Source organism: Pezoporus flaviventris, unplaced genomic scaffold (genome assembly GCF_033815535.1).
Source record: "Pezoporus flaviventris isolate CSIRO_AGI_PZ_B2104156 unplaced genomic scaffold, CSIRO_AGI_Pfla_v1 ptg000054l, whole genome shotgun sequence".
Taxonomy (NCBI): domain Eukaryota; kingdom Metazoa; phylum Chordata; class Aves; order Psittaciformes; family Psittacidae; genus Pezoporus; species Pezoporus flaviventris.
The window spans coordinates 4,129,368-4,157,349 of record NW_026892602.1 but is presented as its reverse complement, the minus strand read 5'-3'; the positions used below and the strand labels follow the sequence as shown (position 1 = coordinate 4,157,349).

The 27,982-nt window shown below is 34.4% G+C and overlaps 1 protein-coding gene across 1 annotated transcript in view; it reads right to left on the bottom strand.

Annotated features, from left to right (window-relative positions):
- The window catches only part of RPGRIP1L (RPGRIP1 like), a 72,408-nt gene that overhangs the window by 25,514 nt on the left and 18,912 nt on the right, over window positions 1–27,982 (bottom strand). Inside the window, exons 8-21 of the mRNA XM_061469049.1 lie at window positions 26,982–27,055; window positions 22,906–23,033; window positions 17,895–18,001; window positions 17,620–17,670; window positions 16,290–16,469; window positions 15,541–15,658; window positions 14,146–14,598; window positions 13,445–13,596; window positions 11,553–11,919; window positions 8,707–8,921; window positions 7,410–7,493; window positions 6,048–6,116; window positions 4,557–4,719; window positions 3,360–3,457 (exon numbers count right to left, since the gene is read on the bottom strand). Coding sequence (XP_061325033.1) covers window positions 3,360–3,457; window positions 4,557–4,719; window positions 6,048–6,116; window positions 7,410–7,493; window positions 8,707–8,921; window positions 11,553–11,919; window positions 13,445–13,596; window positions 14,146–14,598; window positions 15,541–15,658; window positions 16,290–16,469; window positions 17,620–17,670; window positions 17,895–18,001; window positions 22,906–23,033; window positions 26,982–27,055 — 2,259 coding nt within the window. The remainder of the gene's footprint in view (window positions 1–3,359; window positions 3,458–4,556; window positions 4,720–6,047; window positions 6,117–7,409; window positions 7,494–8,706; window positions 8,922–11,552; window positions 11,920–13,444; window positions 13,597–14,145; window positions 14,599–15,540; window positions 15,659–16,289; window positions 16,470–17,619; window positions 17,671–17,894; window positions 18,002–22,905; window positions 23,034–26,981; window positions 27,056–27,982) is intronic.

Sequence of the window (27,982 nt, the reverse complement as noted above, 5' to 3'; positions counted from 1 at the left end):
GCCCCTTTATAATCTTAGGCCCATAGTAGTCTTTGAAAATATTGACTTGTTTTATTAAATGTGCCAGTTCCAGTTACTTACAGAAGGAAAGTACAAAGCAACTAAGGTTAGATCTATGCAAGAGTCAGAGAATATGAAAGATTAGTATGTCTGGCAGAGTAAAATCAAGCCAACCCAGCAACATCGTGTAAAATTAAGAACCTAAAAACTTAGTTCTCTAGATTCAGATTACATATTCACAGAATAAAACAGTTTAAGAAAAGCACTAAGCACGCAGAAATCTCCCTGAAGTACACAAAAAGTATACAAATCCTGAAGAAAATAAAAAGAAATCAAGACAGCCAAAATTTAAGACTGCAACATAAATTTTTTTTTTTTTCCAATGAGCACAGGTATCTCATAGAAGGAAATGCACTATTCAAGTAACTGTACAAAAAAGGCATAATAAAAGGAAAAATATTTATTGCTTTGCTATATACCAGCTTTATGCTTGAAGCCTTCTCATCTTTGCAGAAACGTGTTTCAATGGCCAACAAAACCACAAGCAATTGGTACTTTTTAATTGTGTTTAAGAGAAATTTTCATGTCAAAATTAATTTGACCCTGACATCTTAATTTATGGGAACTGATAATGACAGTTTTCAGTATCTGCTATTTGTGCAAGGTAATGCACTCACAGTATCTGCAACTAAAAAGAAGATGTAAGCACGCCTATAGAAAAAATGGGCCCACCACTACATAAATAGTTTTTGCCAGCAATTGCCTTATAGGCACATTTTAAGTCAACTTGGAAGCTGATAGCAGTAAATTTTATTGTGCTAACTGAATACTTATTATCTTCTGTTAAGGATACAGCATAGACATGGGGGTGAAAGGGAGCAGGGGATGGAAAAGATTTTAGAGTTGTTTTTTTTTTTAATGTAAAGACCATGCCAAATAAAATGCAAATTCCCAGTTTTGATGTCTATTTTGACGACCTGAAACAAAGCTTTTAATCAATGTATTATACATCAATTTGATTATGTTAACTTCTGATTATTCAAATGTATGAAATATTCATAGAGAACTGTCCAAACTTTTACATTTCTCAGACTTCTTTTCTCTATTAATTATCATGCCTGGAAGCTTTTTAGAAAAAAAGCAGCAGCCATCAGCCTGACTGAACCTGACAAGCTAGCAAGGCCCAATTACACTGGCACTCTGTGGCACTTTGATGTACTAGAAACGAAAAGAGATAGGGGCAAATCGTATAGCACATTATGTTAATGACTTGATTTAATCCAGCCACTAAACTTTATGTAGCCTGTTAAAAAAGATGCTAACACTAATTACGCCACTTTGGAAAGGAAAGAAGGGGACAAGCATTTCATTCCGACAAAGTGAAGCTCATAAATGTTGTAAATGAAATGAAACAAAATGAAGTAATCTATGATTAATTATACATCATAGACAAGAAGAAAAGAGAAAGAAGTAAGTGGTACAGCTAAGTACTGGAAAATCTGTTAGATACCCTTTATGATCAACATATCTAAGAAATAACCATGAACTGTCTAATTTGCAACATGCAAAAAAAGGAACAGTATGATCTTAAATGGCTTAAACAGTTTGGCATACAACTCAGATTTACAGGATAATTAACATAACGATCTCTAAAAATCACAAGTCTTATTTACAGTGTTTGCGGATATTTAACTCAAAAGATAAAAGGCAGCGATTTTTAATCTTAAAAAAATATAAATTCAATCATAATTTTCACATGTTGTATTCTATAATTAACCCAAGATTTCAAATACGGCAATGTCTGTTTTGACAATACAATCTGTATTGAACATGTTGTCTTAATAGCTTATAGCTTTTGTTTTTGTATCTACCCTTCTTGAACATGCACTTCGTTACCAGAGAAACAGATCAATGGAGGGAGAGAAGTAGAAATTAATGAACTAAAATGAACCTACTCAAAATCCCCTCAGAAGTGTTCTTAAATAATATTGATAAAATAAAGTACAGGATGACGAGAGATGTGGATCAACCGTATTACAGTTTGACTTAATGATAATGAGTAGCAGACATTTTAGTTCTCAAAATTACAGGTGAAATTTTTTTTCAAGATTTTACCCATAAAAAATGCAATTCTGTCTTCAAAAGTACCTTCTGTGTCTTACTGCAGCATATATAAGTAACAGCTTTTTGAAATCCCTTCTACAACTTAAAAAAAAGGTGCAATAATTCTCATATGAAACACTGCTTCATGTTGCTAATTACTTTGTAAGATGTCACACAGCCTTGAAGAAAGGATTTAAAAAAAAATAAAAATCAAACTACCTCTAGGCTATCCAATTGCAGAACATTAAAGAAAGTTAGGACCAATGTAATAGGACACCCTGGTCCTTTAAAAGGAGGCTAAGACAAAGTAGAGAAGTATTAACTGTTAGAATTTTAAGTGCTAGTTTCATATTTTCTAAGATTGTTCAGTCAATGTTAGTTCTAAAAGTAGAAAATGTTCCTCCTTTTTAGAAAACTATAGTATTGAATTTATTCTACGTAAATTTTCCAAATTCGTATTATGCTGCGTTATTCTGTATATATAACTTTACACTCATCAGTTGCTGGTTTTGAATAAGCCAAGAGAATATTATTACTGTACATGCCCACAAATAACAATACACTGAAGTGACTGAATCCTGTACCTGTACAAACCTTATTGAAAACAAACGGTCAGTTCTAAAACTGAACAAAAAGAAATCTATGGATGAACTAAGAAACATATGCAAGGTTTGTATGTCATTAACAACCCCAAGCTTATGCAACTGCCATTTCAACAACATTCAATCAAGTCAACATACTGTGATGATGTGGGTAGCTTAGCATTATAGATTTATGACAGGCCCTGACAAGTGATATTATTCTCTTCTTCCTCAGAAAGCATTGCAAGAAGCAGAAAAAGCCCATTTCCCAACATAAAGGCAACAGGTAGAACTGAACAAGATTCAGGTCTTTAGACATTCACATTACAATAGTTATCTTCCCTTAGGTAGATTTTGTGCAGGACTAATATTTGACTTTGGATTGAAACTAATAAGAAAAGTCTAATTCTAAGTGTGTATGACAATAGTGGAAAAGATGACAACGAATTTCCCCATTAGAAAAAACATCTATAAATCACATGCACAATACAGGCACATTAATTTTCTTTTTCTTTGTGGAAAGGTGTCTACTTAAAATGTAAACAGGAAAACACATTCATTGAAAATGCCTATGAATCTAACCTTAGCTATAAGCAAAGCTACTCTTAGAGAGCATTAAGCTTAAAATATTTTTCTTAGACTTACCATATAATTGCCATAAATACTCTGACTCACCTGTTTAATATTCTTGGATAGTGGACATGAAACAATACAGTCATCACTGTCAGTTATTATTGATTCAATGGCATCATTTTCTTGTCTATCATCTTGATCTGCAAAAGTAAAATCAACAGAGTTAAATCCCCCTGTATCTGTAGTCCATCTGCGACTTGCTGAGAAACCTGATAGCAATATATTTGCTTTTCTAATAAATAAAGGGTAAGTGCCAGGTAAATCTTCTCTTCCTTGCAGAAGATTAATACTGGCAAATCAATGACCTTTACAGTCAGCTAAACTGTATATTTTTCCGATTTGCTACAAAAAATAGTAATGTTTTCCAGATGAAAATTGATGACTGGAATGATAGAAGTCCTGTGATGAACTGAAGTAAGAACAGTTAGCTTTATATAAGAATATGGCCTGAATTTGTGAATTTCCTCTGACTATGTTGAACATTCTTCTTTACACGCGCACGGTGTACTTTTTTTTTTTTTTTTAAGTAGATCTGTATAAACGTGTCTTGTTTTCTAAAACATTCAGGTCTCTTTTCTCTGGAGAGAATTACTTATAAACACAATAGTATCCAACATCATGTTTTTCCAATTTTTCTAATGAATTCTTATGTGGAAACTGCAAATAACTGAACATAAACTTTTAGTATCTTGCTTGTGCTTCAAACTCAGTACTATTGACTTGGTTTATTAAATGATAAACAGTTGAATCTTGCTGGTGGAATAGTAAGACCTGGCTTTTATAATCTTTAAATAAATCTGCCTCTAACAACTTTATGTCACAGATGTGATAATACATAGTACTCCTCTCACTGTCTGAAAGAATTTCTGATATCGGCACTGGCTGTTACCTGCAGAGAAAAGGAGCATATTCATTAAAATATTCTTTAGAACAGCACAGTTCTAAGGGAGAATATAAAGACATTTAAAATAGAAGCCAGTTTTCTTTCAATATTTTATGAATCTAGGTCAGATACCAGATTTTTGCATTCAATTACAATACAGTTTCTATTTGGGAAGAAAATAACACCACCATTTACGCTATCCAGCTTCAGCTATAAAGTACACCAGAATACAATTTATGTGATGAAGCTTCTCATAATGAGGCAGCTTCCACTGCTAGTAAGAAAAGCTTAAGAAAATTCAGAGACATAGATTTATCAAGAAAACACAGTTACTTATTCATAAAAATGAATTCTACCTTCTGATTCCAGTTCTTCAGTTATTTCTGTCTCATCTCCAGAGGTAACTGAGCTTTGGTTGGCCATCTGTCCCTCTGAGAGATGTGAGGGGTCGTCTTTTTCCTGTTGATTTTCTTCAGCCATCTTCTTCACCATATCATCTGCTAGCCTTTCTTGTTTAACCTCCTGTATCTGTACCACATCACAACCAGATAAACTTACAGTCTTTGTAACAATCATGGAACAGTAAAATTTACTAAAGTTCAAAACTTGAAGAGAGTTATGACTCACATTAATCATACATAGCCTTTAAACAATTATATTGCTTATGCAGTGCAGGAAACAATGAGACAATGAGAAATTGTCAAATTCAGTAACAAATAATTGATATAGAAGACAAAATTCTCTAATGATGCTTATTTGTGAAAACATAACCATTATAATCATTTGGTACCTGTCAACTTATATACAGACTGTTATATTTCCATATTCACTTATATTTCAGCTCTTTCAGTCAAGACTCAGCCCAAGAAACCCAAACCAAACCAAACCACCACCACTGTACTCAATTAGCAATTTTACAGCTTAAATCGTACAGTATTTTCCATTTCAAAAGCAAACTGAAGTGATACAAAAGAGAAGTGGCTTTGCTACAAACTGCAAACACGTTATCTAAGGTAACCTATCTTTAGTGCATAAATTACTCCAAAGTAATTTTATTCGCTCCTCTCTCTTCAGGTACAACTACATAAAATACTACCTCATGAACAGATATAACATTACAGACATGGCATCTTCCATGGAAATTTACTGGAGACCTATGCATTGTTTATTATCCAACATTCTCCTCTTGGACTGAATTTTCCACAGAGACACTGATGTTTCACTTTCCACCCTCAGAATTCATGAGGTAAATTTCAGCTATTCACAGAACAACCAGTTTTTCCAAAAAGGGACCTGAAGAGTTATTTCTATTCTAACACATCTGGAGCCACAAATTATTTCTATTCTAACATATCTGGAGCCACATAAAGCAGAACAGTGTTAACACTTATGAGTCTTATTCTGTAAAGATTATCTTTGAAGTTTTCAAGCTGTAAGAAACTGACTTTATGTCTCCTTTATGCTCTTCCTTGGCACAGATGATATGCCACACCAACTGTTTTAGGGAATGTCTGGCCATTCTTTTTAATTCCTTCAGTGCAATATTCCAAAGTTATTCCATTTCTTCTTCATTCCACCCCCCACCCCTACCTATATAATGGTAATTTCAAGAGGAAAGACAAAATAAACTTCATCCAAACAAAGAAGTGATGAGATTCCTCCCTTTCTAATGGCAAAAAAAGATTGTCATCACAAGGAATTACTTTTTTCATATTTCAGAGATGTTTTTGTGATCTTACTTTACAGTAGTTTGTTTTTTGATGCATGATATAGAAAAGAAGTAACATATGTGCGGAGTTCAAATGCAGTGTATTACATAAACCCACAAAACCTGAATAATCTCACACCTCTGAAACACTTGGCACTCTTGAAGCCTTCATTTTCTGCACAAGTTCCATGTTATTTTCAAGAGAGCCCTAATTTATGGGTGAAATCAGGGGAAACCTTTAATACATAGCAGACAACACACAAAAGTAAGTATAAATTTAGAGGTAGAGAAGCGTTTGGATAGGAAATTCTGTCCTCCTTTGCTTTCCTGCATTAGCACTGGTGTGTCTATCCTCTGCTATAACATCTGCCTGTGAGGCTGGACAATTCTGACTAATAGTTTGGGCAAATCAAACACTCATTCCACTGACTAGTGAGTCTGCTTTTCTGGAAAAAACTATTTGCTTTGGCATGTGTCACATTAATAACCAAGAACTAGATTCTCTGCTATTCAGAAAACAAACAGGCAAATGAAATACTGTTCCTGTACAGTTTTAATCCATTGAACTTCTAATTCTCACGTATCAGAGAAGCACCATCTATTTCATTATTTAGTTCTAACAGTATTTTTACCTCTAACCAGGCATTGAGGCTTGGATTTTTAAAACATCTAGGGGAGCTGCCCAACCAGTAATGAAGATTTACTATGGAGACTGAGTAGTCTGAGTAGACTCAGTAGACTGAGTTTCCCTCAGAAAATCCTAGTTTGTGAAGAATTGTCCAGCTTTGAGAAGTTACTGTTTGGCCAGCTCAATAGAAATATGTTGTGTGTAACTTTATGGCAAACATTGCATTTTTCCATATCTAAGCTCTCAAAAGATTTGATTTCACCAACATTTGAGTTATTATTATTTTTTATTTAATAAATACGAAAGATCTACTTAATTCTTATTTCCAGTCTATACTGCATGACTCAAAACAACATTCTAGTTAAACTAAACAATAGCAGAACCACCTGTGAATTGTAAACTGATGTTAACATCATCTTCATTGTATGTGTAATCTCAGATGATGAACTGTGTCAAATTGTGTATCTTGTTAGCACAATACTCAGTATCTGTTTGGATCAAGCTGGTTTCTTGAGCCATTTATATGTCCATGCAAATGGTACACTGTACAAAGACACTTAATAAGCCAGACAGCTGAGAAACACACTGCACAGACAGCTGATTTGTCTTATTAGAATCTGTCCTGTTTATGAAAGTTGAAGCTTGTACGCTGTGGAGGACACCAAGCAATTCTGTGGGAGTCACACAAATATCCCTGTATTGTATCCCTCACCTATATGCAGTACTATGCTATCATTCATTGGCTGGGACATTCCAGTCTTGTGCTGCTAAAATAATTGAGTATTCTGTATTATTAGCTCTACGAATTGTCCACACTGAGATGTTAGTAGCTTTTCTTTCTTCAACATGCATGAGAAAAATACTTAAACTTACTATCATCTGTTCTGTACCAAGATCCAGGAAAGATACTTTCTTCTCTGCTTGAGCTGCACACTGCCTTCGTTTGGGTGTTGGTTTCTGTAATAAAATAAACATAGCTGAAGACCATTTATTGCCATATTCTGATCATCTTATTTTAGAGATGGTTGGAAATAAATTTTGAGGAATCTTGAATTTTCTCAAAGCCAAATCTAACTGCACTAAATTCAATTCTAAACAGGCAAAATGATGTAGATGCTGTTTGAATAAGCAAAACTCTGCAACTGCAGATACCTTTCAGAATTCAGCCACAAATGGATATAAAACTCTACAGAGCATCTACGGAATGCAATATGAGTTCTAGGTAAGAAACAATTGTAGGACTCAAGTTAGTGGTATCACGTATGCGGCAGAATGATTTATTATTATCCTTTATGGAGTGCTTGATTTTTTTTCTTGTGTAGGCTTAGTGTACCTTTGACACCTTTCCTTATGCCACTCCCCTTGGAAAATTTTAACACAGAAACAAAAACAAGACTGTTAATAGCTGCAAAATTAAAAAAAAATCCATAATTAGCTGTGTCATGATATTACAATAAAAGACAAAAATAACAAAGTGGTTTATTACTCTTCATGCTTTGCTTATTAACATAGAGATTATCCTCCATTTCAACTGATTTTTACACACACACACACACACACACACACACAAGAAATCTTTACAGTACTTTTAATTTCTGAGTGATTTTTAAGAAGCTATTTGGTATTAGCACCATGCTCCAGACACCAGAATAACAAACAGCACAGTGCAGATACACCTATGTATCTATATATGCGGCTTGCGTATGGCTGATTAAGAATTGTTTGGCTCAAAGCAACTCCAGCTGATTGAGTTCTGTTTGAGCTTCTAGGAGACCATAGAAAAAATAGCTGATTTCATGACTGCCCCTGAGGTTACACAAGCAGTGACTACATTTTATGCAGGTCATCTACATTGGAAAGAGAATTAATAAGCACTAAATTTATAGGGAAGACATTTAATGGATGTTATATCTCCTCCCTTTCTCCCCCCACCCCCCCACCCCCTTTTGCTAATCAGCTATCTACCAGTATAAAAGACTTTAAAAAGTTTTGGACACAAGAATGATTTTACTTCCCAAAGGAAGTTGAAGATGGTAGTTATATGAAGTATTTGGGGCATGCATTTATTTTACAGTAAGGACAAATCTTGGTCACCAGGGAAAAACTAAATGACCTGCTGTAACATCTCTTTTGTATCTCTTAACTTCTGTGAGTTTGTTAAATTACTTACTGTCACCAATGAAGTGAAAGAAGGAGAAGGGACTGGAGTCTGAGTTTTATCCTCAGCTAGTAATTTAGTTGCCATTGATTTCTCATTTTGAATGTAATTTCCTAAGTCTGCAGCCATTGGTAATCCACTTGGTGGCAGGTAGACATGTTTCCATTTTAATTCAACTGTGATGGTACCAGCAGCATGTCTTTCAGAATCTGTTAGTTCAAAAATACCTGAAAACAAAATGTAAATATCTTCTCTAAACTATCTTATTCTATACCTATACAAGAAAACACAATGCAAATCTGAATGGGATTCAGGAATTAAGTGACTTAAAAGTCTTAATTTTAGAAGCTAATAGTGTCAAAATGCCCAATATAACATTGTGGACATTCAAAATACAGAATTTAAAAGGGACTGGATTACTGAGTTAGTTGAAGATGTTCTGTAGGTTCCTCAGATAATCCAATACCAGATTATATTGTTATTGACATCTTTCAAAAGATCTAACTAAGACACTTCCATATTTTACTAACTTTTGTTAAAGAAAATGTAAGTTTTAAAAGTATGTGAGTAGCTAAACCTATCAAAGAAGAAATACACTAAATTCACTTACAGATTTTATCCTATTCTCCATTTACATTGCATAATTATGGAACCATATGTTTAAATTATCTTACAGTTGGCAATAAAATAATTAAGAAGCTTTTATATTCTAAACACCATTATTAACGGGTATCAACTTGCAGGGAGCAGTTGATGCACTGAAGGCAGAGCTGCTATTCACACTGTAGAAAAATGGCCTGACAGAAACCTCATAAAATCTGACAAAACCAAATGCAAAATCCTGCATCAGCCCAGGATTCTCAAACAGCAGCACAAGGTTGGGGGCTGACTGGCCACATGCAGCCTTGCAGAATAAGAGCTGGTCCTGTCTGACAAATACAAGCCAGTGAGGATGGGTGTTTGCAGCAAAGAATGCCAACTACACCCTGGCCTGTATTAGTAAAAAGGCAGTCAAGCAGGTCCAGGGGTGTCACGATTTCTCTCCAATACCTACGAGATGGCACTTATAATACTATGCCCAGTTTTAACTTCTCCAGCACAAGACACTGGCATTCTGGAACAGGTCCAGTAGAGAGCTGCAGAGAACTTCAGGGCAGTGGAGCACATGGCATAGCAGAGGCTTAAAGAAGTGATCTGCTCAACTTTCAGAAGAGGAGGCTCAGTGGGGATCTTACTGCCACCTAATAGAAGGATGAGGAAAAGACACAATCAGAGGTGCACAGCAGGAGGAAGACAGCCTACAGGCACAAGCTGAAATATGGGAAATCCCATCTCTGCAAGATGAAAGTCTTTATTATGATGGTGATCAAACGTAATTAGCAGTTAAATTCAGTCAGTGCTAGACTGATAACATCATTCCAATTATAATAATTTATCAAATCATAATTATTCTGTACCTGGGCCAGTACCAAGAACAAAAAAGGGATTTAAAAAAACTTTCATAGGGCCAGGGTAAACTAATGTTTGGACACACATTCTTCTGATTTTTTTTTTTTTAATTGTGGATTTTAAAGAAAACATTCACTCCTTTCTCTTAAATCTCAGAAAATGTCAAGAGGAGAAAAAAATTCTATTATTACTATCCACTCTGTAAGGTACAGATTGGACTTCAGTTCATGGATAAATCACAAATCAAACACCACTTTAAAGTTTGAGTTACAATCCAACAATACTGGAATGTTCTGTTAGTACTGTCTTAGTAAATAAGAGATATTACATTATTTTTTTTCTCTTCCTGGGTCTTTTTTTTTCTCTAGTGTTTGATGTTTAATATTTACATTAAAAAATCATTTATCAGTTCCACAGCTCTGACAGCTATTCACTAGCCATGACTTAAGTAACACTGAGATGCAAAATTTAATTCCAGGATCTCACTGGAGTTAAAATTCTGTCAGACAAGAATGATGAAGGTTTACAGAATCACTGAGGTTGGAAAAGACCTCTCAGATTACGAAAACCAACTGTAAATATAACATTGCCAAGTCCACCACTAAACCATGTCCCCAAGTGGCACATCTACATGGTCTTTTAAATACCTCCAGGGAAGGTGACTCCACCACTTCCCTGGGCAGCCTGTTCCGGTGAAGGAAGATGTTTTTCCTAATATCCAACATGAACCTCCCCTGGCAAAAATTGAGGCCTTTTCCTCTCATCATATCACTTGTTACTTGGGAAAAAACAGAAAAGAAATCGTCTTTCAGGTAGTTGTATATAGCAATAAGGTTCCCCCCTCAGCCTCTTTTTCTCCAGATTAACCACCACCAGCTTTGTCAGGCACTTCTCACTTGTGCTCCAAGCCCTTCAGCAGCTTTGCTGCTCTTCTTTGCACACGCTCCATCACCTCTAATGTCTTTTTTGGGAGCCAATGTCCCAAACTGAACACATTATTTGAGGTGTGGCCTCACCAGTGCCAAGTACAGGAGAATCATTACTTCCCTTGTCTTGCTGGCCACACTATTTCTGATACAAGCCAGAATTCTGTTTGCCTTCTTGGCCACCTGGGCACAAGCTGGCTCATATTCATCGGCCATCAAACAGTACCCCCGGGTCCTTTTCCACTTGACAGCTTTCCAGCTACTCTTCCCGAAGCCTGTAGCATTACATGAGGTTGTTGTGGCCCAAGTGCAGGACCCAGCACTTTGCCTTGTTGAACCTCATACAATTGGCCTTGGCCCATGGATCCAGCCTGTCCAGATCGCTCTGCAGAGCCTTTCTTTAGTTTGATTCTTAAAGAAATTTAAGGAGTTATAAAAGAGGATGTAAAGATTTTGTTAAGTTTAAAGAAGTCTAATTCTTACCTGAGATAGATCTGTCATGTGCTAAAGAAATAAGAGGCACATTGGCTTTCCCTACATAAGAACCTTCTTCCGTTTCACCATCATCAAATACATAAAAGGTTACAGATTCTGATTTTAGGTACCGGTCTAACTCTGCATTCATTGGCACTTGGAAACACATATGGTCATCTATTTGTGGGTTGTTGTTGCTAGCAATGATAGGAGTATCATGGTCTGCAAAATCAAAGAACTTGTAGACAACATAAGGATTTGGCTGAAGATGTTTTTTTCGGGATTGTAGATTGTTACAACATTTTATTGTAATGTGGAGTTCATTTAAATTGCCATCTGTTGAAGTGCTGACTTGGGCAGTTCTGAGTATCTGCTGCTTTAAATGAAAAAGAAGTTAAATTAAAACCATTAGAATTCTTATGCTGGTGAACTCTAAGAACTATATAAATAGAACAAATGACATTCTTTCAGCAAGACTCCAACTACTGTTTAATTTAAAATGTCAAAATATTACTTGTTCTATAAATTCAGTGACATCTCTTGGGTTGTTGTTATAAGAAAATATGAAGTTAATCCTTCCAGGTCTGTGATTGTTTGCTTTATTTTTCTGAAGTTTTATGATCTACTTGTCATTTGATTATCTACAAAGCAGTGAAGACCACAGTTTTAAGAATGATTCATATCTAGTGCCACTTTGAAGTGAAGGATTCTGACCTTGACAGTTATTCTGTAGCAAGAATTTTTTATAATTGTAGTCCCTTTTATATATGTATACTTTTAAATAATTAAAATTGCACAGCAGATTCCTCTGTTTTTTGCTTTCTCCCAAACCTTTACCTACATAAACAATTTACAAAAACTAGAACTCAACATGTGAAGAGTAATAATTAGTGTTTGAGGTAAATTAAAAATCTCAATGATATCACAGGTTGTTTTGAACTACCTATCAGTATGACTTGTACATACCGTGGAAACCATAGCTGGCAAACTGAAAAATTAATTTTAATAAAAACTTAAAAGATTAAGAAGAAAACAAATAATATAGCTATCTTAAATGAGTAATCCCCAGCTATATGTCAAAAGGCTCTCTTTTACTGTACTGTATCACAGCGACTTTCATTAACTGTATATAATTATCTTGCTTGTGAAGCCAGAATCCTGTAAGGTGTATGGGGAAACATGTATGAATTTGATTTTGTGCAATAAAATGTTAAATATTTTGTTTAAATAATCCACACTGAAATAGCTAACGTGAAAGCCAAACATGACAGTTTGCACCTATAAGAATACTATTTCTGGCTACATACAGCATTGGGGAAAAAAAATAATTATAGCTGTTTACATACAGTTCATGTTTCCATGATTTCTGCTCCTGTACAGGACAGAAAATTATTCATGTATGTTTAACTAATGAAAGCTTAAATTTTGGAACACACAACTGAAGCTACTTTAGCAGCTGCAGACTGACAGAACCCTTAATATAATGCAACCATCTGCTACAGCTTCATAACTTTCAGTTTCCACCATGAAACATTTCTGAAAAGTGGTGTTTCAAGCAGTTCTACAGAAGATGTTCTTAATTTCTGCCATTTTTCTTATTTTATTTTCTCCCACATAATCTATATATTTCAGTTGCCATGTGTGAATTTGCACTTTTACGTTAATTACAATAAAATGTTAGAAAATCTGGCACTTGGAGGCTAAATAATATAATAATTTTAAGTATTCTAGTGAAAATTTTAATTTCCTAGTGAATCATTCCACTGCTATAAATACTTTACAGTTCAAGAACCTTTAACTTTTGTTAACCTTGAATGTATCAAGACTTAAACTTTTCAAAATGAAAAAGTAATATTCAACAGTTTATTTTATCAAAATATGAAGTTCAAACACAAACTTACCTGGGATGGTTGTTCATGTTCCCTAAAACTGGTGGTTAAATACCCCAGAGCCTTTGACCTCTCTTTGCAGAGACTAACAGCTTGATCCATAGGAATTCGTAACCTAATCCAGTATTCTACGGTACCGTAATTTTGAATGTTTCCTTTGATTCCTACGGAATAAACACATACATGATTGCATCAATTTTTTTTTCAACATTAAATTTCTTAAGTCAAAAGCTAGGAAATGCCACAATTTGAGGATTAGTTACCTCACCACTATGTATTATGACAGCATTACATGTGTAAAGAATTTAATAGATCTTTAAATGAAGTAACCCTTTGCAAGTAATATGTATGTAAAACAAAAAAAAAATCACTTATTATTTTCAGACAAGATTCTCTAATGCCATTTCCAGCATGTCACAAACTTCTAACGTCACATGCTTCAGGATTACTATATTAATACCATCTTTGTTCTCAGCCATTATGGGCAAAATTGTACCTGTCAGAGCTTTCCCACAGCTGTAGGTGAAACCATCAGAACATGCTGCACATCCACCAGGAAAAATCATGTTGTTGAAACTTTTTTGTTTTTCCTTTTGAAACAGTAATACGTGAATGCATGTTACTTGCTACTTAATACGTACTTAATACTTAAATACATGTTATTTGTCACTTACAACACTGTATCAAAAGGGTATTTTTGATATGTTAATTACCAACTAAATTCGCTGTGCTGTAGATCTTCCCATTGTTTTCCAAGACTTTGTGAAGCTTCAGTTGACATGCAGCAATTGTTTCATAATCTGTGCCATAGGCATGATGAACCTCAAATGTGATGCTGTTTTGCTGCATATAGTGCAAAAAGCAGTCATCAGCCTGCACGTGATACTGAGAAGTGAAGTCATATGATGGGGTAGGCCCATAAACTATTGGGGTTGCCTGAAGTTCGAAGTCATAGAATGAGTAAGTACAAAAAGTTGCAGGTTCACAGACACCAAAAGCCTGCGTAACTGCAGAAGAGAAGATCACTTTGCTGATATGAATTTCAAAAAGGTTCTCTCCTCTTTGTAAATATAAAGTTTCATCAAACTCATCCATTGGATCACCTGGCAATATTTCTGGTTTGGATTTATATGGTTTTGTACCATAGATGATATCTCCTAGTTGGGCTGCAACAAATAAAATAAAATAGAGCTATAAAATGACCATCTTGTTTAAAAATCAAGTGTAATTAATGACCGAATAGAAAGGAAAAAAGCATAATCTAATTATATTAACAATGTTACTTTCTCAAAAGGGTTGCCAAAAAAGTAATTACACATTTAAAGTCATATATCTGCTGCTCATTTAGCACAACCAAGACAACAACCAATATAAACTGATATTTACCGCAACAACTGACAACAACCAAGAATACCTTCACAATGTTGCTGCTTCAATATACATAAAAATAGACACAGGCCCCTAACAATTATTGTCAGATTACTAGGGAGTTAACAAGCAAAAATTCAGAAGTCTCATGCAATGATCCAAATAAGTATGACTATGCAAATGAAAAAAGAGACTAAAGATACATATGTTGGTACGGTTGAACTATATTTGCCAGGGGAAGAATACATTTGACCTCTGTCCTCTGTAATATCCCAAGTGGACAGAATTATCAGCAAAGATCTTTACATGTAAGGATCTTAGACACTGAAGTCATTAACCAACATTTTAAATCCATCAGATTGAAATATTTCATTGGCATATTATACCATGACTTTGGGATTTTTAGCAACATATGAAATTATTATGTAATGATAGGAGAGCAAAATAAAAGGTTGACCATAAATGTTCACTGAAAAAAAAAATTATCTAAGTTTGGTAGTTTCATTCTTATTCATCAATAGCTGCAGCACAAACTGCTTTGTTAAATTTTGTTTGATTAATAACTTCATCATTTAATTCAATGACAAAAAAAACAGGTAATTCTCCATGAAAGAAATGACCTTTTACTACTTTTAAGAATGGAAAAATGTTTCAAAGAAACACTGAAGAAGAAATCTACAACAATAATTTGCAAAAAATGAAATACGAAAAAAAAAGAGAAGAATGTACTTGGAAAATACCTTCCAGTTTTCTGATGCGTGCAGCTCTAATATCAAGAAGATGGACATACTGTTCCAGTTTTACCTCATAGTCTTTTTGTAGACTTTCCATCTTTTGTGTTACTGCTTCTACTTCATTCTGAAAAAAATTGGCATGTAAAAAGGACTTTTGAGGCTTGTCTACACTACTGCTGCACATGCTTTCGCCTACAGGTTAAAATACAGTTAGATTTGAGAAAAGTACACAAAAACAGCAGCAATTTTTAGCTCAGTAATATAATACAGCCATCAGTTGAAATTGCAGCAAAATCTAAAAACAGTATTATGACAAACTAACTAGTTATGCTTTCAGGACAGAGCTCCTAAGAAATTTTTCTAAGGATTTTGTTATTTTAAACTTAGATTAATTGAATGAAAAGTCAAAATATGATTTGCAATTACCCAGCTCAAGAGAGTAAAAGCAAGGTGCTCTGGAAAAGGAAGATTATTTGATAATACACTTACTGTTTTCCCTGTGAGCACCTGATAAGAGCCCAGAGATAATTCCAAGAAAGGGATCTGACCAGGGTGGATTAAAAGACTAAAATTAAAGTAATTTGGATCTCATGCTTCTAAACAACGCTTTCAAAACCTGCAAATCTTATGTTAGGTTACCTATAAACAGACTGGCTCTGTTGCTGAACTTGCAAGTCTTAATTACAAAAAGTTTTAGGGCTACAAATGCTAAAAATGTTAGCAGGTTATTTTCCACTGCGAGCAGAATTTAGTACCTGGTAATCTTTGTTAATTTTGTGTTGCAGAATTAACATATTCCTTGTCTTTTCCAGTTCTTGCACTGTTTCTGCATGTGTTAGTTGCAGCTCCCGCATGGAATGCTCTAAATCTTTACGGTTATCATCTTCTACTTTTTCCAAAAACGCAAGGTCCCCATTTTGCTGCTGCTTGTGAACCTGGAGTAAATTTGGAAAATTACTAAAACACACTTTTGCAAATATATCTGGAAGTATTTGTTTTTGGTTAAATATAATACTGGATTATAGTTTTGGAAGAACAGTAAGCATTATTTGGTAACTCTTGAGCATGTAGTAACGCAAAAAAATACAAATGACGTAGATCAGTGTCAGGATTGTATTCTGTAATGTCATCTTGTGATTATCAGGAATCAATTAAAATGTATGAGCTATTCAGAAGCAATCACTCCTATCTAGTGAAAATACGAACCCCTAATCAATAATCCCGCTTCAGTGCATGTACAAAACTTTATTGCTATTCTCAAGTCCACATTGTTTCTGTTATTAATACTGGAGTTTAAATTTTCATCTGGGTTTTTTGTTTGTTTTTGGATTTTGTTTGTTTTACTTTCTTTTGTTCATTATCTTTATAGAATTACCATTTGCATTTCAGTAGCAGAAAAAGATACCATTTATAGTAAACACTTAAGAAAATAAACCCTGACTCCCTGGAACAGTGAAACTTAATGCACGCTAATTTTTTCACTGATTTCTTCCCCTCAACCCCACTTAATTTTCAATTTGTAAGAGAGAAAAATATATAACATTTTCTGGCTATTTTTTGTTTTCTGTTTTAATAAACAAAGTTGCTAAGCATTGCTGTATTGCATTTTACAGCTTCCATGCTTATAGTACACCCCATAAATTAGTAATAATTAAGAAAGAATTAATAAATAAACATATATTTTTAATAAACATTATAGGAAGAACAAGCTGGTGTGATAAGTTGTTTAACTGAGAAAAAGGAAGTTTTTCAAAAAAATGCTTGTGGATCTGGTTTCATTCTAACATCAAAAGTTAATCAATTATCTACATAAATCTAGATTTCATCCTGGCAGTTTTTTCATCTTCCCTTCTGCTTTACTGAAATCGAAAGATGATAAAAGCACCCTTATGAGCTTGAAACATTAGCTACTGAAAGATGCACAAATAAAGAAGCCCTTGAAAAACTTAGGAATTGTGTAGGAAACATGCAATATAATGATCAATCAAATGCAAAATATAGAGAATCATAAAATGGTTTGGGTTGGAAGGGACCTTAAAGATCATCTAGTTCCAATCCTCTATATGCTCATTCTTTGTTGGATACCTTTATATGCAAGATGGCTTCACCGAGTTCTGCCACATCAATATCACTTTCCTGAAACAGAAATACTTAATGAAAAGGTGTTATCAGATGTGAATGGATATTGAAGAAATACATTCAGAATAACAAGATGCATTCTCACTAGACATTTTGCTTGATAGCATGAATAAGTAAACAGTTGTATTTCTGTATACTTTTACTTTCAAGAAGTATTTGTGCTATGCATAAAATATAGAATGGGGGTTATTGCTCATATTCTAAACAGAAATGGAGTTCACCTTGTTCAAAAACTTCATGCGATTTTTCAGTTCATCTAGCTGTTGCTTATGTTCCAGGTAGCGTAACTGCAGGTCTTTGTTCTCTTGCACCAGCTTTTCCTTTTGGTCTTAATGTCAAAAAGAAGAACAAAATATTTTACTTAATTCAACATAATTATAAAAATTATAAACCTACTTTTTCATATGAATTGATGCATGAACTTTTAATTTTTAAATGTAGAAACTAATTTATTTTGTATAGGGAAATCTTCAGTATTAACAAAGACACGGACAGAAAACTACTTCTTTTTGATCTGGTATAGGTGTATGTATTAAACAAAAAGCAAACTATTCTTAGTTTCATTAAAAGGGAACTTACAGTGTGAAAAATCTACACTGTGTATTTCTAAATAGAAAGATACGCCCAACTGAGTACAGCTTCCTGTTTTGGAGGGAGAGAGGAAAGAAGGAAGTAGAATATAAAACTTTGTCAGTCTGAATGAGTAAACACCATTAAACTTACCGACAGAGGGTTACACAGATTCTACACAAATATTCATTCATGTATAGCTGCATCCACAATAATTGCTCAGTAAGAGCTGAGAAAAAACTTTAGGATTAGGTGAAATAATTGAGTTGTAACATACCTTCAAATGAAAAAGTTTTAAAAGCAAGCTTTTCTCAGAATCATTGAGGTTTCTAAGGAACAAAAGTACTCTCTCACTTTTCTCCCTGGCCAAACTCTTATTCTCTCGATAACAAAGTTTTTTGCCCTTTCCATTTTTTTTCCTCTGCTTTTTTGAAAGTCTCAAAGTTATAGTCTCATACCATGTATTTAAGTACTATTACTTAAGTATTAAGTACTAAGTATTAAGTACTGATATTTTAGGTTAGAATAATGTAAATGTTAACTGTCAATCTGAGGTGCAAGTATTTGCCTTTGTGATTCCCATCTGCAATCATGGGATTTAAGAACGTATTCTACTGCTTTCAAACAAATAGGTCAACAATGTCTTTTTAATGCTGGAATCTCTTCTGTTGGGCATGATGCACAACTTAATTTTTACAGAGTAGCTTTGCAGTTTAGAGGCTTAAACTCAGCAGGAAACAGGTGGTCAAGACACCAGTCTCAAGGATTTTGAAATGTTTCAAAAACTGACATCAGGGTAGTTTTAATTTTGCAGTTTATAAATTAACTGACATTTTCACTAAAAATGAATCATCTGTAATGCCACTGCTCCTATACACAGTAGCCTGACTTGTACATGTGTTGGGACCCCACAAGAGTCACTTTCAATTCAAACACATCATCGCCAGTAAGGTTTTAATTCTCTGCAGTTATGAGGAAAATGCAAAGCATTTGTGCAATTGAGAAGAAAACTTAATTAAAACCACTAAGGGCTAAAAATTCACAAGTGAATAAGAGAACAATTGCCTTGCGAATGAGCAGAGAAGGCAGGCCTTCATAAAAGGTGGTGAAACACTTACCAGGAATTTAGTCTTCCAGACTCACCCAAACAATTTACCTAAAAGACCTTTGTCTGTTGGAAGGTCTCCCACAGAGAAAATGGGCCCCTCATACTGTTTCTTTTCCCTACATTATAAACTGAGATCTGAATTGGCACTTTTTCCAGGGATAAAGAAACAAAATATCCCTTCCCATCAACTTCTATCTCATTGTCATGAATTTTCTGACAACAGCAAGATCAGTCCACTCTTTTTGTGACATGAACCCCAGTGAAGTTTTTGCATTCATTTTTAATATTCGTTCACATTTGCTGCTTAAAAAGTTAACTTCAAGCCTGCAAGTGGAAGGGAAATCAGCTTTTGTTCAAATCAAGGCAATTTCAACAGCTTGTTGAACCAAAAAGGGCCAATCTGTCAATGGCACAGCTCAGGCTACCTTAGCGCTGTCCATGTTGCCTCTCCAGATTCTCAACAGGGTGCATTTCTGTGATCTTATTGAAAGGTATAAACACAAGACATACAAGGGAAAAGGCAGGAGGAAAGGGAGTAGCTCAGCAATAACCATTATGGAACAGAGGTGACAGGAGGGTCCTGCCATTCAGTTTTCCCATATAACTGCACTGTTTTTCATCAGGAGCCACTCCATTAATTGTTTCTGCTTATAATACTATCAGCACTGATTACAGCATGCTTGGATCGGGGTTGGTGTTGCGTGCTGGCTGCTGCTTAGTTTGCTTCCCCTGCTTCAACCCAAAGGCTGCAACTTTAGGGGAAGAAGAAAGGGAAGAGGCAATTCTCACACTGCTGGTAACCACATCCCACAAGAACACAGCATCACAACGATATCAGGGGTTTCAAAAGCAAGGCTGTGACAGGGACAGAACAAGAAAGAGAGAAATTCACTGCCATGGAGGCTTTGGAAAATGCTACACAGCAGCTTGTGTGAGAGGCTATAGAGCCACAAGTGGAAGCAGATCACAGAGTGGCAAATAGCCCTGTGTTGATAAGGGCCTTAGACACTTAAGGGACTGTACAATACAGTAGTTCTCAGCTGGAATCAAAATATGTATTGTGCCAATATCTGCAATCCCATTCAAAACCTTAATCTGAACAAACTTGAACTGGTGTCTTCCACACAAAACATTTGTTCCTAGTCACAAACCATGAAAATAATTAGAATCTTAATCAGCAAAAGCCTCCACATTTGTTCACTTCCTACATAAATTCACAGAAAAATTTCTTCTAGACCGACCAGTACCAACCAGATAGGAGGGAAGAAGCAAAGAAAACTGTCACTGTCTTTTCCTGTAAACAGGAAAACATGCTTCCAAGGCAAATGAGACCAGTTTTTCTTACTCTCCCATAATCTACCCACCATCACATGCCATCTCCCCTTCTTCCTTGCCAAACCCTCTGTTTGTGGAGGTCCAATTTAGGGCAAGATGACTGCCTTGTTTGTTACCCCATGGAATAAAACTGGAATTGTTTTTATGCTGATTTTTTTTTTTGTAGTTTTATGGGCAGAAGAATAGTATTTAGAGAGTGAAATATATTTTTTCCTTGTGTATTTCACGCATCGGCTTTCACTGACACAGAATAAATGTGTGTCCATTAAGACAACTGTGAAAAAGACTGCATCTAGTAAATACTGTACTCTGTATAAAACAGTACTATAAATATGAACAACAAATACAGTGAGGCATGAGATTAAATTAATGAAAAATAAAAAGTTTTTAGGCATAAATACTAACAATTAAAGACACTGTACGAATTTATTAGAAGTCCTTGCTATATCTTGCTATAGTAATTGCAATCCTTGCTATAGTAATTGTAACAGGCAGTATAGCAACAGGCAAATATAGTCAAAATGTAAAACAAGTTGTTCTGTTTTCTGTCTAAATATATTTCTTTTAGGTATTAAAAATGCATTATGAAGTTATGGATAGAAAAATGCTACTAAAAAATTAAAACTGAAATTACATGATAGCTTCAAAAGAGAAATACTGAAAGAGGACAGCAGAAAAGGGCAAGATGATGTTAGTCCCTGTAGCATTAAGAATTCTCAAGACTTCATTTATTTTAACATCTTTCTTGGTCCTGGAAAAGAAGTTTTGAAAAAAAAAGATTACATGCCAAGCTACCAAGATGAGACAAAACAGTATTTCTACAACAGTTCCAGGCAGTAGGTAAGGCAAAGAGTACTCCAGTTTTCCTGCTGAACTGAAAGGGATGTTCAGCAAAGACAGGTATGCTTAAGTGTGTGATGGAAAAAACTTATACTTCCTAAGTTTTGTTAGACAAGAAGCTGTAATCAGATCCTAGATACAGGCTTTGAAGGATGTTACAACACCTACTCAATGTGCCACCATGTTCCATTCAATAGAAATGGAAAGTGTAGTAACTTGGTGGTCCAGTTTAAGAGTACACCAAGCCAATCTGTGGATGGGGTGGTAAAGTCTTGCCACTCAGGCAAGGACAGAATGACAGAAGATGGAAGGTGTCGCCCGATTTTCCACTTTCATCTTAGCCAAACAACAGTACGGACTATGACATTTTCAAGCTCTTAGTATCACTTTACATTTTGCATTGCATAATCAAGGTGTCATAAGCAACTGTCTCTGTCAATATGACATAACTTTCTATAATTATAGCTTAAGGCACCTTATTTTTAGTATCACTTAAGGTTAATTTTGCAAACACTTGCTGTGGTCAAGTAAAATGTTTAAATATTTAATGTGGTATTTGAACTCAGTAGGTCTACTTGAATCTGAACAGTAAGTATATGCCAAACTCAAGCCATAATCATAAGAATTATTCACAACAAATTGGCCTACTTCATTCTACTAGATTGTTCACAGAAAATCATAAAAATACACATTTGAAGAATCAACTCTAAAAATACTTAGTTTACTTACTGCCTGTGCTCTTGTTTTATAAACTTTGCTGCCACAGTATATCACAGTACTGAGATAAAAAAAAGAAAGCATTGCATTGCAAGGTCTTAAAGAGCCACTGAGAAGTTGTCTTACGGCATGGGAAAAACACATACAAAATAATCTGTTCAGTATATTACAATAATACAGTTTTCTTCTAAATGTACATAGCTGTAAATAAAGATTAGTGTGTACTGAAAATATAAAAAAAATCTGAATTCACAATGTTGAAAGACAATTAAACATGTTCAAAGGCCAGTGCAGGCTTCATGTACCTTTGTACAGTAAATAAAATAGTGGTTTATAATGTGAGAGGGACTGTCAGATAGTCCTCTTTCCCATAAGAATTTTCAATGTAGAAAAGTGGAGAAATATGGAATAAAGAGTAAATATTAACCCAACAGATGAACATTGAATGCAGCTGGAGTTATATGATCCTCATTCAGCATAAAAACTGTACTGGATCAATTTTTGTACTTAACAGCTAGTCGTAACTTAAACATATTGATCAACTTAAAAGATCAACTGAAATCACCAACAAGAGAAACTACACTCTTCTGGGCAATATACCTGAACTGCAACACAGGAGAATCTCACATAATGAGAAAATAATAATTATTACAGAAGTATACCTCTTTCTACTTTGATCTTGTCAAGGATTTCATTTTTGTCTGCTAAATCAGTCTCTAGTTTAGCAATCTGCAGTTTCAGTTGTTGTTCCTTTAATTTCCATTGCTGTTCATGGGTCATACTGAAGACACTGCGATAAAACATGTGGCATATGAAAAACTTTTAGAAATTAGCTTCAACAGAATATAATAAAGAAAAAAGCTTTTAGTGGCATAGAGACCACTGTCATCATGTCTCAGGAATTAAGTAAACATATGCTGGTCTGCTGCTGTTGAAACCAAGGCGCCTTTCTCAGGCTGCGGTTAAAAAAACATGAAAGAGTGTGTGGGATGAGCAAAGGAACTGGCCTCAATTTAGAGCTCCAAAATCAGAAAAGTTGGCAGCATGCAACATTTGTGGGACTAGAAAAGGAATTCAGATGCATATCCCAGAGTAATCCACAATTCCAAACCTCAACAACTGACAAAACCATTCCTTCCACATACAAAACCTCTTAATGTAGAGAACCGGGATCACCCACCTGATTTCTTTTAAATCTGTGAAACATGTAGAGCCTGAAGTCAGTTGCCCATTCAAAGAACTGTTGACCACAAAGTGGCAACAGTTTTCTCATACTGTAAAACAACAATTCTGATACTGATTAAGAAGCACATATGAAGTAATATTTCTCCTACTTTGAGAAATAAAAAACAGAGGTGGGCAAGAAATTAGAGTAACTCTTCTGCCTGTAACACATTAGTTACTTAGAAGTCACCTATCTCTGTGCAATAAGGATTGCATGGACACAGAACTGCTGAAACCACAACAAAATGTAAAACTCTGACTGAAATCAAATTAAGTACATTATACAATTTACAGTAGGTAAAAAGAGTAAGCAATGCAATGTGCTTTCATGTAATTTAGATGATGAGTGCTATGGTCTTCATATTATTATTATTCAATACTTGCATTCTTGTTGTCTGGAAAATTGTCTTTCATCTTAACCAATCATAAACCAGTTTATCCAGTTTTGTACTCTGTGAAAAATCAGAAATTGTAGGTTTTCTTCAGAAAAATAGAGTGAGTTCCTCTACTTTTTACATTGGTGAAGCTCACTAGTTAAAAAAAAATATAAATCTATAGCTAAATAAAAAGGTCTTTTGATATCTGTCTACCAATTTATCTCTCCCAGAGATTTATGCAACAAAAACCTCAAACAAACATAGAGGAGAAGAAGGAGATATCACAGAAGTACAGCTCACATAGGCTTACCTACTGTAGATGCTGACTGAAAGAGAACTGTCTGTTTCAATGGCTATGACTACATAAAGTACACAGAAGCGCATTTTTATCTAATATATTTGAAGAATGGCCTTAAGATTAAAGAAAAAAAATGTTATAGCATGAACTGTGGACTCTGAAGTATACGGCAAGAGTTTATATTCTTGATTTGTGATCTTCATAAAACCAGTTCTATTTCTCTGTATTTTGTCTTTTTCTCAGACTGTATCTAATCTCATCTGTTTATACAGTTCTCTAGGCATATACCATCTTTCAGTGTGATAGAGTGTCTTTTACAGCACACATGACCTTAAGCAATGCTTTTAAGTCCTACATTAATGCTTACTTCACTCTGCTATAATTTTGGAGATAATGTGCAGCAAATATAATGCACTGAACCCACATTCATTTCCGTAACACTGTACAGCTACAGAAGAAACACAGAGTGTTCTATGCAACTTAGACTTACCACTCTTCGAAGTTTGATTAGCTCCCATAAGGAAAGAGTAAATCTTAGCAAGATGACAAATACCCTTAGTTGCCACACTTCTGAGCATGTTTTAAAATTTTAATGACCATGATACCTAGTTACATGTGCACTTGTTAACTTTAGGTACACCTACTTCACATCAAGATGTAGCTACACGTGATTTTAGTTTTTCAAAAGGCTACTCTGGCAGAAAAAAAACATTACTCTGATAGTAATTCAGATTTTAAGATGTTTAAATGAGGGACATTTTGGAAGACAGATTTTATCCAAGCCTATAATGCTAATGTTTCTGTCAGTTTGAATTGAGTCGACTTCTGACATTTTCTTCCTTTGAATTTTAAGATTACTTTTATTTGAACTCGTGGAATTTCTTTCACATTTACTGTATTTCAGTGGACTTGGAACCATCTGGGTAACTATAAATGGTCAGCCACATCTGGCACCATTTCCTTTGGAGGGGGTTTAAGCATTGCTAGATTTGCATTACAAGGTCATATGAAAACAATTACACCAAACCTTTTATACAAACAAACTGTTTTCTTGGATACTGACTAAATAATAAGAGTCAATTGACAAATTCATATTTGCTCTTTGTAAACTTTTCAGATCCAGCTCGTCAGTCTTGCCTTTGGCAAAATTCCCATCAACTTCAAATGAATTTCCCCAAAAATAACATTAGCAAAGACTGCACTTATGCCTCTTTTTCTCCATTAGGGAAAAAAAAAAAAAAAGGAAGTATTTATTAATTATCTGGCACCTGTGGACACTGGCCTATTCACTGCTAGCAACAGGTTAGCTGTAGCAAAGTCACATGGTTCAAATGGGCAACAGAACACGCTGGCCATGAAACAACAGTTATAATTAAATGAGCCATTTTTCTTTCTCATTTCTTGTTACCTATACAGTAACATGGATTGACGATACATCAATCAAAGTTTAAATGGGAACATATGCAAAAGATAGATATTTTTAGGTAAAAGAAGAGCCATGTGTAGATCACTGTTATGACAGAATCATATTTCAATGTGCCTAGTTAAACATTTTTTTATGTTATCTTCAGTAAGATTTTATTTAAACAGAAAATTTGAACACAAAATTATCAGTTAATTTGGAAGAAATATTTCTCTGCATAATGATAGAGGAAAATAAAATATCATAATCAGAAATATTTATAGCATGATCAGATTTCATAGAAATCTACAACGAACTTAAGCAAGACCAACTGCCCCTATACAAAACTCTAAATACTGTGATTATACAAATGTTACAACTCATATGTAAAAAATGATTTATACTCAGTTTTTCCTACTATAATTTTTAATTTCATCACAGAAAGTACAAAAAGTTTAATAAATATTGTAATAACATTGTAAACAACATTTGCTATCACACTGTCTTTAGTAATTTGTACTTTTTGACAGACATCACAGTGACAAAACAAACTTTAAGGGAAACGATTTTGATATGAGAAAAGACTTCAAGCATTTTGCCTAATTTCCAAGACAATTATTAGCTCTAGGCCATTTATCTTATTTTCTAACCTTCTTCATTACAAAAGACATGGTTTCACAATAAAGGAAAAGTTCATTTGAAGGTCATTTTTTTCCTTTAATACGCCTGTGGCAATTGGCTATTATTACTTCTTTTCTGTACCAGAGAATTTCTGAATCATATCTGCCAATGTATTCTGCATTGTATGCACTGCTGATTCAGTTCATACAACTCACGATGTATAGGAACTTTTGTAAAAGCTCACATAAGCCCAGATAAAAAATTTTAAGCACAAGCAGTAGAAGTGAAATGTTAGCTATTACCAAAACAAACAAACCACCCCTCAAAAATAAACAATGGAGTAGCTAGCAAATATCAGACTTTACATACGTCCACTAAGAAGTACTGCAAGAAGTCATATAAAAAGTTCAAAACCCCATTTTCCCAAAATAAAATAATAATGAATAAATAAAGGCAAAGGAATACATGTCTACCTAGATGTATACTTCTTTCAACAATAACCCTAAAAAAATTATTAGAAATTAAAATAAAAAATATCTGTGATGTTCAAAAAAGACATCCACTTTTTTAATTAGATTTTTAAAAAGAAGTAATTTACGATTTTGAGAGTATTAGAGAAAATACAGAAGCTGCTGCTTTTCAGATGAAATGGTTGACCATAAAAGTTTCCATATACACCTACAGATATGATGAACTGTAGCATGAATATATACACATGTTCACAACACACAATATGCACATTCAAGCACACAGTATAAGAAGGCCTATTAAACAGGTCAGGAATCAAGTTTTGTATATGCAAAAACTGTAACTTACCTGTTATACAGCTTATCATAGTCTTCCCTCAAGAGTTCTTTCTCTTTTTCTAGATCATTTATTCTTTCCTGTAACTAAAACAAAGGAGAAAGTTTCAAGAAATGCACAGCACAAAACAAAATTACAATGCAGGTGTAAAGACAAATAGTTAATATTTTGTCAGGCTTTCATTTGTTCTTTTTATACAACAGTATCTTAGAAGCTTCTAAATAACACATTTTTTTCTCAACACATGGACTTACTTTGGCCCAGACAGTCCTTTTTATATGAACCTGAGACTAACATGTCTAGTTGCACAACAGCACCTATAATCACATTCTGCCTTATGGAAAAAAATCTGAAAATCCATAGGATTAAAGATTTCTATTTCCACTTTAGTGGGTATTAATATTAGCTAGTTAATGGATTCTGTACAGTAAATATTTTCTTAATAGCGTTTATAGAAGCAAAAAACCCTTGCTTTCAAAACACTCACGAAAGAAGGATATGGTTCTAAAAATATGAGATGCTTTAACCCCTAAGATACACCCTACATGCATTACAACAAAATAAAAACAAATATGTGAGAAAACCCCAAACAAGTTTGCAGACTCTTACTCCCCTATGTTGAAGAGAATGAGAAATAAACCACTTGATTTTTAGCCCTATCTCTGGGTGACTGTTACTGATGACACTAGTCTCTGAGAGCTATTAGATAAAGACACAGAACTGATCGATTTGAACTGCTGAGTAAGATGTAACTCTACCCTATACTGTAATTAAATTGGACTGAAATAATACTAAAACACTAGCAATATGTGTTCAATAAATCAAGTATCATGATTTTTTGCAGTTAACAAACCACTTATTTAGTATCAGAATTGACATGAAATCCCATACTTTAACCTCAAATATTGTCCAACCACTGCCCCAGTGATTATGTGGTACAGGGACCAGGTATGGTTAATGATTTTTGAAATGCAAGCTGCAAACACAAGCTGTTTTTATCCCAAGGTCTGTTT